This window comes from Cervus canadensis, chromosome 7 (assembly GCF_019320065.1).
Source record: "Cervus canadensis isolate Bull #8, Minnesota chromosome 7, ASM1932006v1, whole genome shotgun sequence".
In the NCBI taxonomy this organism is placed as follows: Eukaryota; Metazoa; Chordata; class Mammalia; order Artiodactyla; family Cervidae; genus Cervus; species Cervus canadensis.
In genome coordinates, this window is record NC_057392.1 from 42,960,304 (window position 1) to 42,973,170 (window position 12,867).

Below are 12,867 nucleotides of genomic sequence, written 5' to 3' on the forward strand. Positions count from 1 at the left end.
TTATGTCTCTGAGTCTTTCTGATATTCCTTAAATTTTGGTTGAAACTTAAGCTAAAATTGAGGGTAAAGATGAAGCTAAGTAATTGTTTTAATGAAACACTTGTTCTGTTATCTCTCACATATTTTATCACGGTCTTTTATCTCTTTGATATTGTTTAATCCTTTTATTTTGCTTTTGAGATAAAAATAAGCAGTTGTGTTCATGAGATAAATAATTAATCTTTATACCCGTAACATTTTTGAATTTGAGGGAAATAAACACCAGATTGAGAGTCACTAATGAACAGCAAGTTTCTTTATTTAATTAATAAAGTTTATTTTTAAGAACAGTTTTAGTTTCACAGCAAAATTAAGCAGAAAGTACAGAGACTTCTCATATACTTCCTCTTCCCATACATGCATAATCTTCCCTGCTATGAACATCCTGTACCAGATTGGTACTTTTTAAAATAATTGATGAACCTACATTCACACATCATCATCTAAAGTCTGTATTTTACATTAGAGTTCATTCTTTGTGTTGTATATTCTATGGGTGTTAACAAATGTATAATCACCTTTGTCCACCATTGTAGTATCATACAGGGTGGTTTCACTGCCCTAAAAATCCTATGCTCTGTCAATTCATTCCTCCACATCCCAACCCCTGTCAATCAGTGATCTTTTGACTCTCTCCTTAGTTTTGCCTTTAACAGAATATCTTATAATTGGAATCAGACATTATGCAGCTTTTTCAGATTGGCTGTTTCACCTATGTACTTAAAGTTTCCGTGATGTCTTGTTCATGGCTTGGTATGCACCTAAGTTTGCTCCATGTCTTGTTCATTTCTTTTTAGTGTAAATAATATTACATTATGTGGATGTAATATTATGTATCCACTAACTTACTGAAGGAATCTTGGTTACTTCCAAGTTTTGGAAATTATGAAAAAAATTTTTATTAAACATTACCTCTTACCATAGGAAGTTTTCTAGCTATATACATACACACATATATAAATATATGTATATATAAATATACATATATAAGTATATGTATATAAACATACATATATATATACACACACATATAGATGTCAGGCGAGTGTATTCTCCTTGGTTCTGTCTTGTCTCAACAAAAATTTGAAGCGAAGGACATTAAAGCCCTTGGCGCATCACAGCTCTCAGACAGACCATGTTTTAGATCTCGGGTCTTGGACAGACCGTGTTATAGCTCTTAGACAGATCAGTGTTACAGCTCTGTGTTACAGCTCAATTTTACTTAGAAAATAGCAGAAAAATACATCCCTGAGGCATGAGGGCATGCCAACCCAAAGACGCGAAGAGAAGAGAGAGGGGGCGAGAGAGAGAGAGAGAGAACGAGCACGCGCGTGGAAGAGGAGAGAGAGAGGCCCCCGGCCCTTTGACTCCTCTTTTTATATGTTTTTTTCCTACCCCCTGGGCCTGCCCTCTGTAAATTGGGCTAGCCAGGAGGGCTGTTTGTTCTACTTGAGGTCCTCACTCTGGCCCTCGGACCTTCCTTTGTTTTATTTTCACGGGTTTTTCCCTTCCTTGTCTTTTAGCCACTGTCATTCTGGACTCCATAACTAATTTCTTCCCCCTTTTATTATTTCCCATATAAATGAAATATGTTCTTAAAAATCATTTTGATGGATATTGAATACATAGCATATCATTCTCTATACCCCACTTATTTAAATATGAGTAGCTTAGAGAGGGATGAGATAACATCTTCTTTGCTTCAGTTATCTCTTTATTTGATGCAGTTTCAGACATTAAAATGTAGGGAGCTGTGGATAAGACAAGTTCCCAGATATGACATTCTCTGCCAGAACCATCTTCACATGATTCTAAGCACATACCTTTTTTCTCCCAGATTTATAGAGAAATAATTGACGTATAACATTGTATAAGTTTAAGCTGTATAGTGTGATGATTTGATATGTGTCTATATGAAATGATTATTAAAATAAGGTTAGTTAACACAACCTCATATTCTTTTAGTTTGACCTTTCTGAATGGTTTGATGAAACTGATAATAAAAGTACAAAAGTAGTGAAAGTAAGTTGGCTACAAAGGAATAAAAATCAGTGGGCTTTGAATGATTCCATAACACTGAAACTCTAAAGTCAGTAAAGCTGCATCTGTACAAGGATATGAGTGTGACCTATGAATTACATATTCATCAAGTATTATCATCCATAGTTTGGTAAGAAGGCACTCCTAGACATGCCAGAATTCAGTAATTATATCATTTACATACCACTGATGTAATAATTAGATTAATAGTTTCCAATGTGTTGAGATGAATCAAAATTAGCAACTCAAGAATGGAAAAAAATATTATAAAAATATATTCTAAAAGGTTGAGAGCTTCTTCAAAGGGACTGACAAAATTCATAGTTCAGTTCAGTCGCTCAGTTGTGTCCGACTCTTTGCGACCCCATGAACCGCAGCACACCAGGCCTCCTTGTCCATTACTAACTGCCGGAGACTCTAAAACCCACGTCCATTGAGTCGGTGATGCCATCCAACCATCTCATCCTTTGTCATCCCCTTCTCCTCCTGCCCTCAATCTTTCCCAGCATCAGGGTCTTTTCCAATGAGTCAGCTCTTCGCATCAGGTGGCCAAAGTACTGGAGTTTCAGCTTCAGCATCAGTCCTTCCAATGAACACCCAGGACTGATCTCCTTTTGGATGGACTGGTTGGATCTCCTTGCAGTCCAAGGGACTCTCAAGAGTCTTCTCCAACATCACAGTTCAAAAGCATCAATTTTTCGGCGCTCAGCTTTCTTCACTGTCCAACTCTCACATCCATACATTGACCACTGGAAAAACCATAGCCTTGGACTAGATGGACCTTTGTTTGCAAAGTAATGTCTCAGCTTTTTAATATTGCTGTCTAGGTTGGTCATAACTTTATTTCAAGGAGTAAGCGTCTCTTTTTTTTTCCCCATTTATTTTTATTAGGTTGGGAGGCTAATTACTTTACAATATTGTAGTGGTTTTTGTCATACATTGAAATGAATCAGCCATGGATTTACATGTATTCCCCATCCCGATCCCCCCTCCCACCTCCCTCTCCACCCGATTCCTCTGGTCTTCCCAGTGCACCAGGAGAGTAAGCGTCTTTTAATTCATGGTTGCAATCACCATCTGCCAGTGATTTTGGAGCCCAGAAAATAAGTCAGCCACTGTTTCACTGTTCCCCATCTATTTGCCAGAAGTGATGGACCAGATGCCATGATCTTAGTTTTCTGAATGTTGAGCTTTAAGCCAACTTTTTCACTCTCTCTTTCACTTTCATCAAGAGGCTCTTTAGTTCTTCTTCACTTTTGCCATAAGGGTGGTGTCATCTGCATATCTGAGGTTATTGATATTTCTCCCGGCAATCTTGATTCCAGCTTGTGCTTCTTCCAGCCCAGCATTTCTCATGATGTACTCTGCATATAAGTTAAATAAGCAGGGTGACAATATACAGCCTTGACATACTCCTTTTCCTATTGGAACCAGTCTGTTGTTCCATGTCCAGTTCTAACTGTTGCTTCCTGACCTGCATACAGGTTTCTCAAGAGGCAGGTTAGGTGGTCTGGTATTCCCATCTCTTTCAGAATTTTCCACAGTTTATTGTGATCCACACAATCAAAGGCTTTGGTATAGTCAATAAAGCAGAAATAGATGTTTTTCTGGAACTCTCTTGCTTTTTCGATGATCCAGCAGATGTTCACAATTTGATCTCTGGTTCCTCTGCCTTTTCTAAAACCAGCATAAACATCTGTTCACATATTACTGAAGCCTGGCTTGGAGAATTTTGAGCATTACTTTACTAGTGTGTGAGATGAGTGCAATTGTGCAGTAGTTTGAGCATTCTTTGGCATTGCTTTTCTTTGAGATTGGAATGAAAACTGACCTTTTCCAGTCCTGTGGCCACTGCTGAGTTTTCCAAATTTGCTGACATCTTGAGTGCAGCACTTTCACAGCATCATCTTTTAGGATTTGAAATAGCTCAACTGGAATTCCATCACCTCATCATCAATTCATAGTAGTAGTATAATATATAATGTATGTAATGTATTATATAGATTATAAGTAAGTAAATATTTATTAAATGTATATATATATAATCTTATCTGGGTGGTGGTTGTGTGAGTTACACATATGTAGAAAATACTACAGTCTTACACTTAAGATTTGTGCCTTTTAAGTTATATTTTAAAAGTCCACAAACAAAATCAATAAAAAACTATTAGCAACATAGAGGGTGGAAGAGAATTAATACAAATGATACAAAAGTAGATCTTACAAGTTTACAAGAAGAGGACAAACAACTCAATAGAAAACAGGAAATGAATTGGCAGTTCTAAAAATTATAAAACACTTTTTGTCACAGAAATGTTACTTCCAGAAATTCGTTCTACAGATACATTTGACTAATTTGCAAGGTTATTACTGAATTATTATTTATATTGCAAAAGACTTACAATCTGAATATAAGTCTTTTGTTATTGATTTTTGAAGTGATTTATGTAGTTTGGACAAAAATCCTTTGCCAATATATGTAGTATGGCTGTCTTCTATCAATTTGTGAGTTGTCTTTTTACTCTTAATGGTATCTTTTGGTGAACAAAAGTTATTAATTTTTGGTAATTAACTATGGTAATTAAGTATGGTAATTAATTATGGTAATGCTATACCATATGTTAATTGCTTATGGTTGCTATATGTCTTATTTTTAAAAATCTTAGCTTAAAAAATGAAATCTTGGCTTAATCAGTCATAAAGATATTCTCCCACATTTTCCTCTAAAAGCTATATTTTTTAAACTTTAACAGATCTGTAATCTATGTAGAATTAGTCTAATCTCTCTATATGACCAACCTAGGCAATGTATTAAAAAGCAGACATTATTTTGCCGACCAAGGTCCATCTAGTCAAAGCTATGGTTTTTCCAGTAGTCACGTATGTGAGAGTTGGACCATAAGGAATGCTGAGCACCGAAGAATTGATGCTTTTGAACTGTGGTGTTGGAGAAGACTCTTGAGTCCCTTGGACTGAAAGGAGATCCAATCAGTCAGTCCTAGAGGAGATCAGTCCTGAATGTTCATTGGAAGGACTGATGCTGAAGTTGAAGCTCCAATACTTTGGCCACCTGATACAAAGAATTGACTCATTTAAAAAGACCCTAATGCTGGGAAAGATTGAACACAGGCCGATAAGGGGATGACAGAGAATGACATTTTCTGTCGGGTCGGCATCACCAACTCGATGGACATGAGTCTGAGCAAGCTCTGGGAGTTGATGATGGACAGGGAAAACTGGCGTGCTATAGTCCATGGGGGTCACAAATAGCTGGACATGGCTGAGCGACCAAATTGAACTGAATATTAATGTAATCTATATTTTATAGTCTTTATGGTTTTTATGCATGATGTAAGATAAAGTTAAACACTTTTTTCCATATGAGTATCCAGATGGTATTTTTTTTAATTGAAAACAGTCATTTGTCCCATTGCACTGCTGTGTCTTGTTTGGCCTAAATAATGCCAAAGTATGTGTGTGGGTCTTTTTCTGAACTCTGTTCTGTTGCATTGGTTGCCTTATCTATCTTTGTGTCATTTCCACTCTTTTATAATTACTATAGCTTTATAATAGATCTCCTACTGGGTAGTGCAAATCCTCCATTATTGTTCTTCAAGATTGCCTTTCCTGTTCTTAGATTTCTGCATCTCCATATGAATTTAAAATATCAACCTGTAATTTTCTACATTCACAAAACCTGTTGGATTTTTTTGTTGCAACTATAGATTGATTTGGGGATTGCTGACATCTTACTGAGTCTTCCAAATCATGAGCATGATATGTCTCTCCATTTATTTAGATCTTTAATCTCTTTCTATCATGTTTTAGAGTGTTTAATACTGATGTCTTTTTTAACTTATTTTTTAATTGTAGCATGTATTCATGTCTTAAACATCTTTTAATAGATTTATTCCTAGGTATGTTTTATGCTATTAGAGTTGGTATAATTTTTAAATTACCTTTTCTATTTGTTTTTGCTGATATTTAAATACAATCTTTTTATGTGATGATTTTGTATTCATAGTTTGCTAAACACGTCCTCTTTTAATTTCATATTTGCTTCTTCTCTCTGACTATATAAGTATCTATCATTTGAGACTTTCAGCCTCCTTTCTGTACATGACTGTAAAATATCACTCTCTCCTGTCATAATTATTCAGTCACAAATATTTTTACTCTTATATCTTAGGCTATTTTTCTCTATTATTCTTTTTTATCTCTGAAGAGTTTATACTCATTTCTGTTCGTGAATTGCTTTTTTCTTTGATTTTTTTTTCCCTTTTGTCCTTCTGATTTCAACTTAGCAAAAATGATGCTGTATAAGAAGCATCTTGGTAAAATTGAAAAGGCTCTAGAATACGTCTTAGAGTCTGGGATTCTAGTCTGAGCTCGTCTATAATATTCTTCAGGCTAGATTAGCAGAGGGATTTCAAACCAGTGTTCACCAAATCCCTAATATAAGAATTACCAGAGATGCTTGTTAAAAATACAAGTTCTTAGCTACCCCTTTAGATCTGTGTGTGTATGTGTGTGTGTGTGTGTATCACCCTGGAAATTTATATATTGGTACATAAGTACATGTACAAATATAAATATATATAAATATTCCTAAGTGATTTTTATCATCAGGGAAGTTTAGTTTACATATGACAAGATTAGGATTCCTTCCATCTCTGATATTATTTGATTCTATGACTGCTTAGCATTGTATTGCCATAATCAATGAAAAATTTCACCTAAGCAAACAAGTATCAGAGAACCAATGCCAATATGCTAAAGTTTGGTATTTAGGGCACCTATGAGCACGAATGAGTTGGTGCCTTGCATACAGGTGCTATTCCATCTGCTCTGCTATACCAAATGCTATTTCAGAGGTACAAGGCCAGAGCAGGAGGAGCCATCGATATAATTAGATCTTAAAGGCATCTATGCCTCTAGTGGTTAACTTGACTAGTAACTTCTGACTGTTCATTTGTTTTGTATCCAGAGTCATTAACCAAACTAGGTCAGAAAGGGCAGTACTTCCTGAAAGAATAACTACAGCTTAATCATTAATGTCACAAGCAGAAATGAAGCTGGACTCTTCTTTGGGTAAAGGTTGACAGGAGAGAAATAGGATGAGGAGTGTAACAGAAGCTGAGAAAAAAACATGGTCAAAGTCTGAGATAAGAGTTTAGGGAGGAAAGAGTAGAGTTTATCCTGATCTTATTTGTCAATAAATTACTCAAGTAGGTAATGTAAGAATTTTATGAGGGATAGAATCATAGGTTCTCATATTCTAAAAAAAAAAAAAATAATAATGCATTCTCCTATTTCCTGACTTTTTTTTTGGTTTAATCCTTATTTTTCTTATTTCTCTCTAGCCATTCTTTTCCTTTTCCTTTTGACTGACAACTAAATGGGTACCCATACTGTTTTGTTCTTTTACCTCTTTGACTTTGCAAAAATAATAGTTATTTAATAGTCATGTCCAGAGAAGGCAATGGCACCCCACTCCAGTACTCTTGCCTAGAAAATCCCATGGACAGAGGAGCCTGGTGGGCTGCAGTCCATGCGGTCGCTACAAGTCAGACACAATTGAGCGACTTTACTTTCACTTTTCACTTTCACACATTGGAGAAGGAAATGGCAGCCTACTCCAGTGTTCTTGCCTGGAGAATCCCAGGGACGGGGGAGCCTGGTGGGCTGCCGTCTATGGGGTTGCACAGAGTCGGACACGACTGAAGCGACTTAGCAGCAGCAGCAGCAACAGTCATGTCTGATCCTGTTCCTCCTCTGATAAGAACTAAATGTATTCTGGAGTCATTTGGAAGTCCATTCACTAAATATTAAGAAAAATGGTGTTTGTAATAGTACCTAGAAAATAACTGGTTCACAATTTTTACACAAATCAAATTTTATTTACAAATGAAATGATAGGTTCATCTTGAAGTAAGAAAGTGACAACATAGAGAATGAATTTTAAAAGAAGAATGATTCCCAAATGTATATCACTGAACTTTTCCTTTTGTTTTCTTTAGCTCCACCTCTTTAATTGCTTATAAGACATTTCCAGTTGAACTTTACTATGTTGAAAACAAAAAATTAACATTTTTTTGTATCTCTCCAAATTCACTTTGTAGATAACTTCCCTTTTCAATGCGTTTCAATTCTCCTACATTCCTATGTTTCTATTTCCATAGCTTCCATTCCTAAGTAATAGCCATAGGCATTACTGATACAAATCTATCCATAATAGCACAGTGAAAATTCCAGATCTGCCACTTGATGGCCACATGACTTTGGAAAAATTGCGATCTCTTGAGATATTAGTTCCCGTAAAGTGAGGATGGTAGTAAGAATAAGAACATGAAGATAATATATGTGTGTATACACACACACACACACACACACACATATATACACACAATGGGTGTGTGATAAATGGCAGCTATTATTATCCTGAAATCAGTGTTTAAATCTGTGCTCCAGGCTATGTTCTAGGCATTATATTTCTAACTACTTTTCACTCATGTGCAGTTCTCCAGCATTTTACAGTATCTCACTTCCCTGTGCTTTACCTTTTACACGAACATTCTTTTAAACTAGTCTCTGAGACCCAATAGTTTTGTTTTTTTTTTTCATATAGCTTTCTGATTCGCAGGAAGCTGCTTAAGCCCGACACCCACAGGGTTAAAACTAGTTGCTGAAGCCACCCCCTCTTCCCCTCCCAGTCCCCCTTTTCACAGTAGCCTGGCAGCTGTCCCAACTGCCTACCAAAGCCAAATGCTTGAAGAGAGAGAGAGGAGCCAGCCATGAATCCTTTCCAGAAAAATGACTCCAAGGAAACTCTTTTTTTACCTGTCTCCACTGAAGAGGTACCACCTCGACCCCCCAGCTTTCCAAAGCAGCCATCTCCGGTGAGTCCTGGGATTCATCTCTGCCTCTGTCAGGAACAGACTTACTCTATTGGTTCTCCTCCTTGGCCCCTGGAGCTTCAGGCTGAGCTGTATTAGAGTATTAAAAACTTTTCTCTCTTGGAGTTAGAATGAACCTGTAAACCAGATCTAAACAGGAGTTTCTTTCAACTTAGGAGAGGAAGCAGCAGGAGGCGGTGGTCAGAGTTCTTCAGTGGGTATCCAGGACTTGGCTGTATTTCATTGTATATTCTGAATCTCTCTGGGGTGGAAAAAAAAGCACTTTGCATGTCCAGGGAAACTTGGCAAGTACTCCTTTCTGGAGAACTGTGTGTGATTGTTCTTTCTTTACCAAAAAAACCTCCAAAACTTCAGCCTTTAGTTTCCCCTGTACACAGAATCTATGCTGGACACCAAGAGAAGTTTTAGAATAGATCTAGTCTCTGTTATTGTGTTTCAGTTTATAGTGGGTGAAAGGACAGGGAAACAGGGAAGTAATAATGTTTTACTTTATATATTAATACTTGTTCAAACATTTCCCAATTCTTTTTTAATCCTCATATCAAAATCCTGTAAGTAGAGAGGGTATAGTAATACTAGCCAGTATTTACTTAGTTCTTAGTTCTTAACAAGCAAAGAAGTATTCTAGAGGTGGGTAGTTTCTTTGGAATAACAAAACTGAAGTATAAAGCCAGGTTTAGTGACATGGCCTGGATCAGTATGTTAGCACAGTCAGTGACAGTGTTACATAGCTAGTAGAAGCCGTGTTAACCAAACTTCAGGCTATATAATTCTCAAGCTGTGAGCCGGGAAGGTAAGAAGACTATTCACTGTGTCTTTTAAGAAAGTTTTTTTTTTTTTAAATCGTACATTAATACATATTAATACTTTGGAGGGTTGTTTATATATATCCACATATATCTATGTGGATAAAAAAATGAACACATTAATTTATCAATCATTTATTTAGTTGTATATCTTCTGGTCCCAAATAATTTGAGGCTACTTACAAAAATGCATGTATGTCTTATTTATGAATAAGGAAAGGTAATAAAAAAATCTCATGATTTGATTGAACCAAGGCCACGTATCTCCATCCCTTTCTCATGTTGGTTGGGCTATTGTAATGAGAGGGATTTGTAGCAAAACATGATATTCCTTTTATTCCAACTGATACAGTGCATGAAATAGCATAGTCCTTTTAATGCCCAAAAGGATTAGCATGAAAATATTATAGAATCTGTTTCATAGAACAAATGGACATTTAATTTGAGAAGGTTTAAGAAATCTCTGCCAAAGGTTAAGGTGATCAATCATCTTAATCTTTAACAATCTGTATTGGGCTCTGTTCCTGGCAGGAAGCCTTCATATTGCTAGGATTCCTCCCAGCACAGTGAATGGGGCAAGTGGGGACAGAAAGGTTAATCCACAGTGTAGAGCTAAGCAGGGTACTGACATTTGACTGTAACTACCTGGACATAAAGTGTTCCAGAGGCCAACTCTTTGTTATGTTCCTAGAAATAAGGATGGTTATTCTCTTGCCCGGTGCCCCAGGCTTTCCATTAAGTACCTGTGGGAAGATGAACAGGTCCTAGTGTCTATATCAAGAAATGCCTGAGCAGCTCCATATTAAATGTTTGAGGGACAAAGGAATATTTAGAATAGCTTCTTTGATTGCTAAATCAGCAATGCAAGCACTTTTAGTAGGATACTGGCTGTTTCATGAAGAGTAGGGACCATTGCTTCGCATGACCTATCATGGTGACATAAATGGTTTTTTCTGTTGTGAGACAGTATAATGGTCTAAATATGGATATATTGTTCATGCTTGAACCAGTGTCTTTTTGTTTCCTAGAAAATCTGTGGCTCCAACTGTCCACTGAGTATTGTCTTCATTGTGGTGAATGAATTCTGTGAGCGCTTTTCCTATTATGGCATGAAAGGTAATTTTGTGTCTCCCAGTCCTACTTTTCTCCACTCTTCTCACCCCATGTTTGTAACAATCTGTCTTATATGCATTTATTTCTCTTATCTACATTTTACCTTCATCTAGCTGGTCCTTTCCTTTGGCGAAGACTTCCAAAAAATGCCTGGTGGGATTTCACCTTCTAACTCATACAGGAAAAGAATAGAAAGGAGTAGTGGAAACCAGAACACAGCCTATGAGTACATAAGTAGAGAAACTCATTATCAGCATTCCATTCTTAATTTTTGTTCCTTAGGTCTATGGATTATATTGCTGCTGGGAAGGAGAAGGAAGGAATATTAGATATTAGATAAAGATAACATTAGGCCATGTTATCTTTCAGATTGACCTAAATGATGCTATGTGCATGATGACTGAAGGGAGGAATATTGCAGTGGCTCAGTCTATAAAGCATCTGCCTGCAATGCGGAGACCATGGTGCAATCCCTGGATCAGGAAGATATGCTGGAGAAGGAAATGGCAACCCATTCCAGTATTCCTGCCTGGAGAATTCCATGGACAGAGAAGCCTCATGGGCTTCAGTCCATGGAGTCACAAAGAGTTGGACATGACTGAGTAACTAACACACACACACTAAGCATAGCCTCTTTCACCCTCACAACTCCGAGGGACCCTACTTTTGCTGCTCAGAAGTTACTACTGATAGGAGTGCTGAAGATCAAGATAACCTGCAAAGACCCTATCAAATGCTCTTTTACTCCATAAATCATTTTAATGCATCTACCTTGTTTTGTCTCTCTTTTTTTGCTTTAGCTGTGCTGACCCTGTATTTCCTGTATTTCCTGCATTGGAGTGAAAACACTTCCACATCTGTGTACCATGCCTTCAGCAGCCTCTGTTACTTCACTCCCATCCTGGGAGCAGCCATTGCTGACTCATGGTTGGGAAAATTCAAGTAAGGATGATGGGAGGTCACATTTCCAAGAAGCTTCACAGATTAAACGTGCAGAGACTATCACTTCAAGCCTCTTGCTTCCAAGCAAGAATATACTTGTGTCATCCATGATAAATAAGAATCTCTCTCAGACTGAAATATAGAAAGGTTTTGTCTCTTCATTATCAGTTTTTCCAATATTTTTATACCCTTTTCAGTAAGGAGGGGTTTTTTCTTGTATCTAATTTTAATCTTCTGTTCTGAAGTTTAAAACCAATTCTTGTTCTGATCTCAGGTGATAAGATGGCTACCCACAAGAAAACATATAATTAAATGTAGTAACTTTATATACTATCCATCTCTCCTTCAGACTGAGTCATTTCAACTCTTTTAGTATCTTCTTATAAGCCTTTCTTTTCAGCTCTTTTACTATCTCTGATTCTCTTTTCTAATCTCCTTCTGTAGGTTCTTTCTTAAAACTATAATAAATATTTTTATGAGTTAGACTAATAGTCTATTCATTTCAATATCTTTTAAGTCCCTAAAAATAGCACCAAGAGATGTTTGGGGATAATGTTATAGTTGTCATCTATAACATCATTCTCATGGGACAGAGATGGATCTCAGGTATCCACCACTTAGGTATTTTCTGTGGAGTTGTCATCTATGGAATTGTCTAAATTAGCATTTCTCAAAGTGCATTCTGTTGAAAATTTGTTGTATAGGATCTAAAGAATGTTATGTAGGAACATAAAGCTCTCATAGTCAAATAAGTTTGGGAAAATGCTAGACTGAATAAAGCTAAAAAGGTATCTTTACTGCATGATTTCTTATAGCCTTTAACATGCTAATTAATATTATAAAATCACCTAGAGAAGGTTATGACATGTAGCATTTCCCAAACTTGTTTGACTGTGGAATATTTTTTCAGGGTATCTTGTAGACCAAGTGTTCCAAGGAATCCTCCAGTAAACACTGGTTTCTATCTCACTTTGGCCTAGATATATCCATTATCTAAAGTATTTATTCAG

The 12,867-nt window shown here is 36.6% G+C and overlaps 1 protein-coding gene across 2 annotated transcripts in view; it reads left to right on the forward strand.

Moving 5' to 3' along the window:
* The first annotated feature begins 8,805 nt into the window (after window positions 1-8,805).
* Window positions 8,806-12,867, forward strand: part of LOC122444618 (solute carrier family 15 member 2) — a 37,726-nt gene continuing 33,664 nt past the window's right edge. Inside the window, exons 1-3 of one of the 2 annotated variants that reach the window (XM_043473109.1) lie at window positions 8,806-8,978; window positions 10,831-10,918; window positions 11,716-11,857. In XM_043473109.1, coding sequence (XP_043329044.1) covers window positions 8,874-8,978; window positions 10,831-10,918; window positions 11,716-11,857 — 335 coding nt within the window. In that variant the 5' untranslated portion in view covers window positions 8,806-8,873. The remainder of the gene's footprint in view (window positions 8,979-10,830; window positions 10,919-11,715; window positions 11,858-12,867) is intronic. The other variant, XM_043473110.1, reaches the window with a different exon arrangement.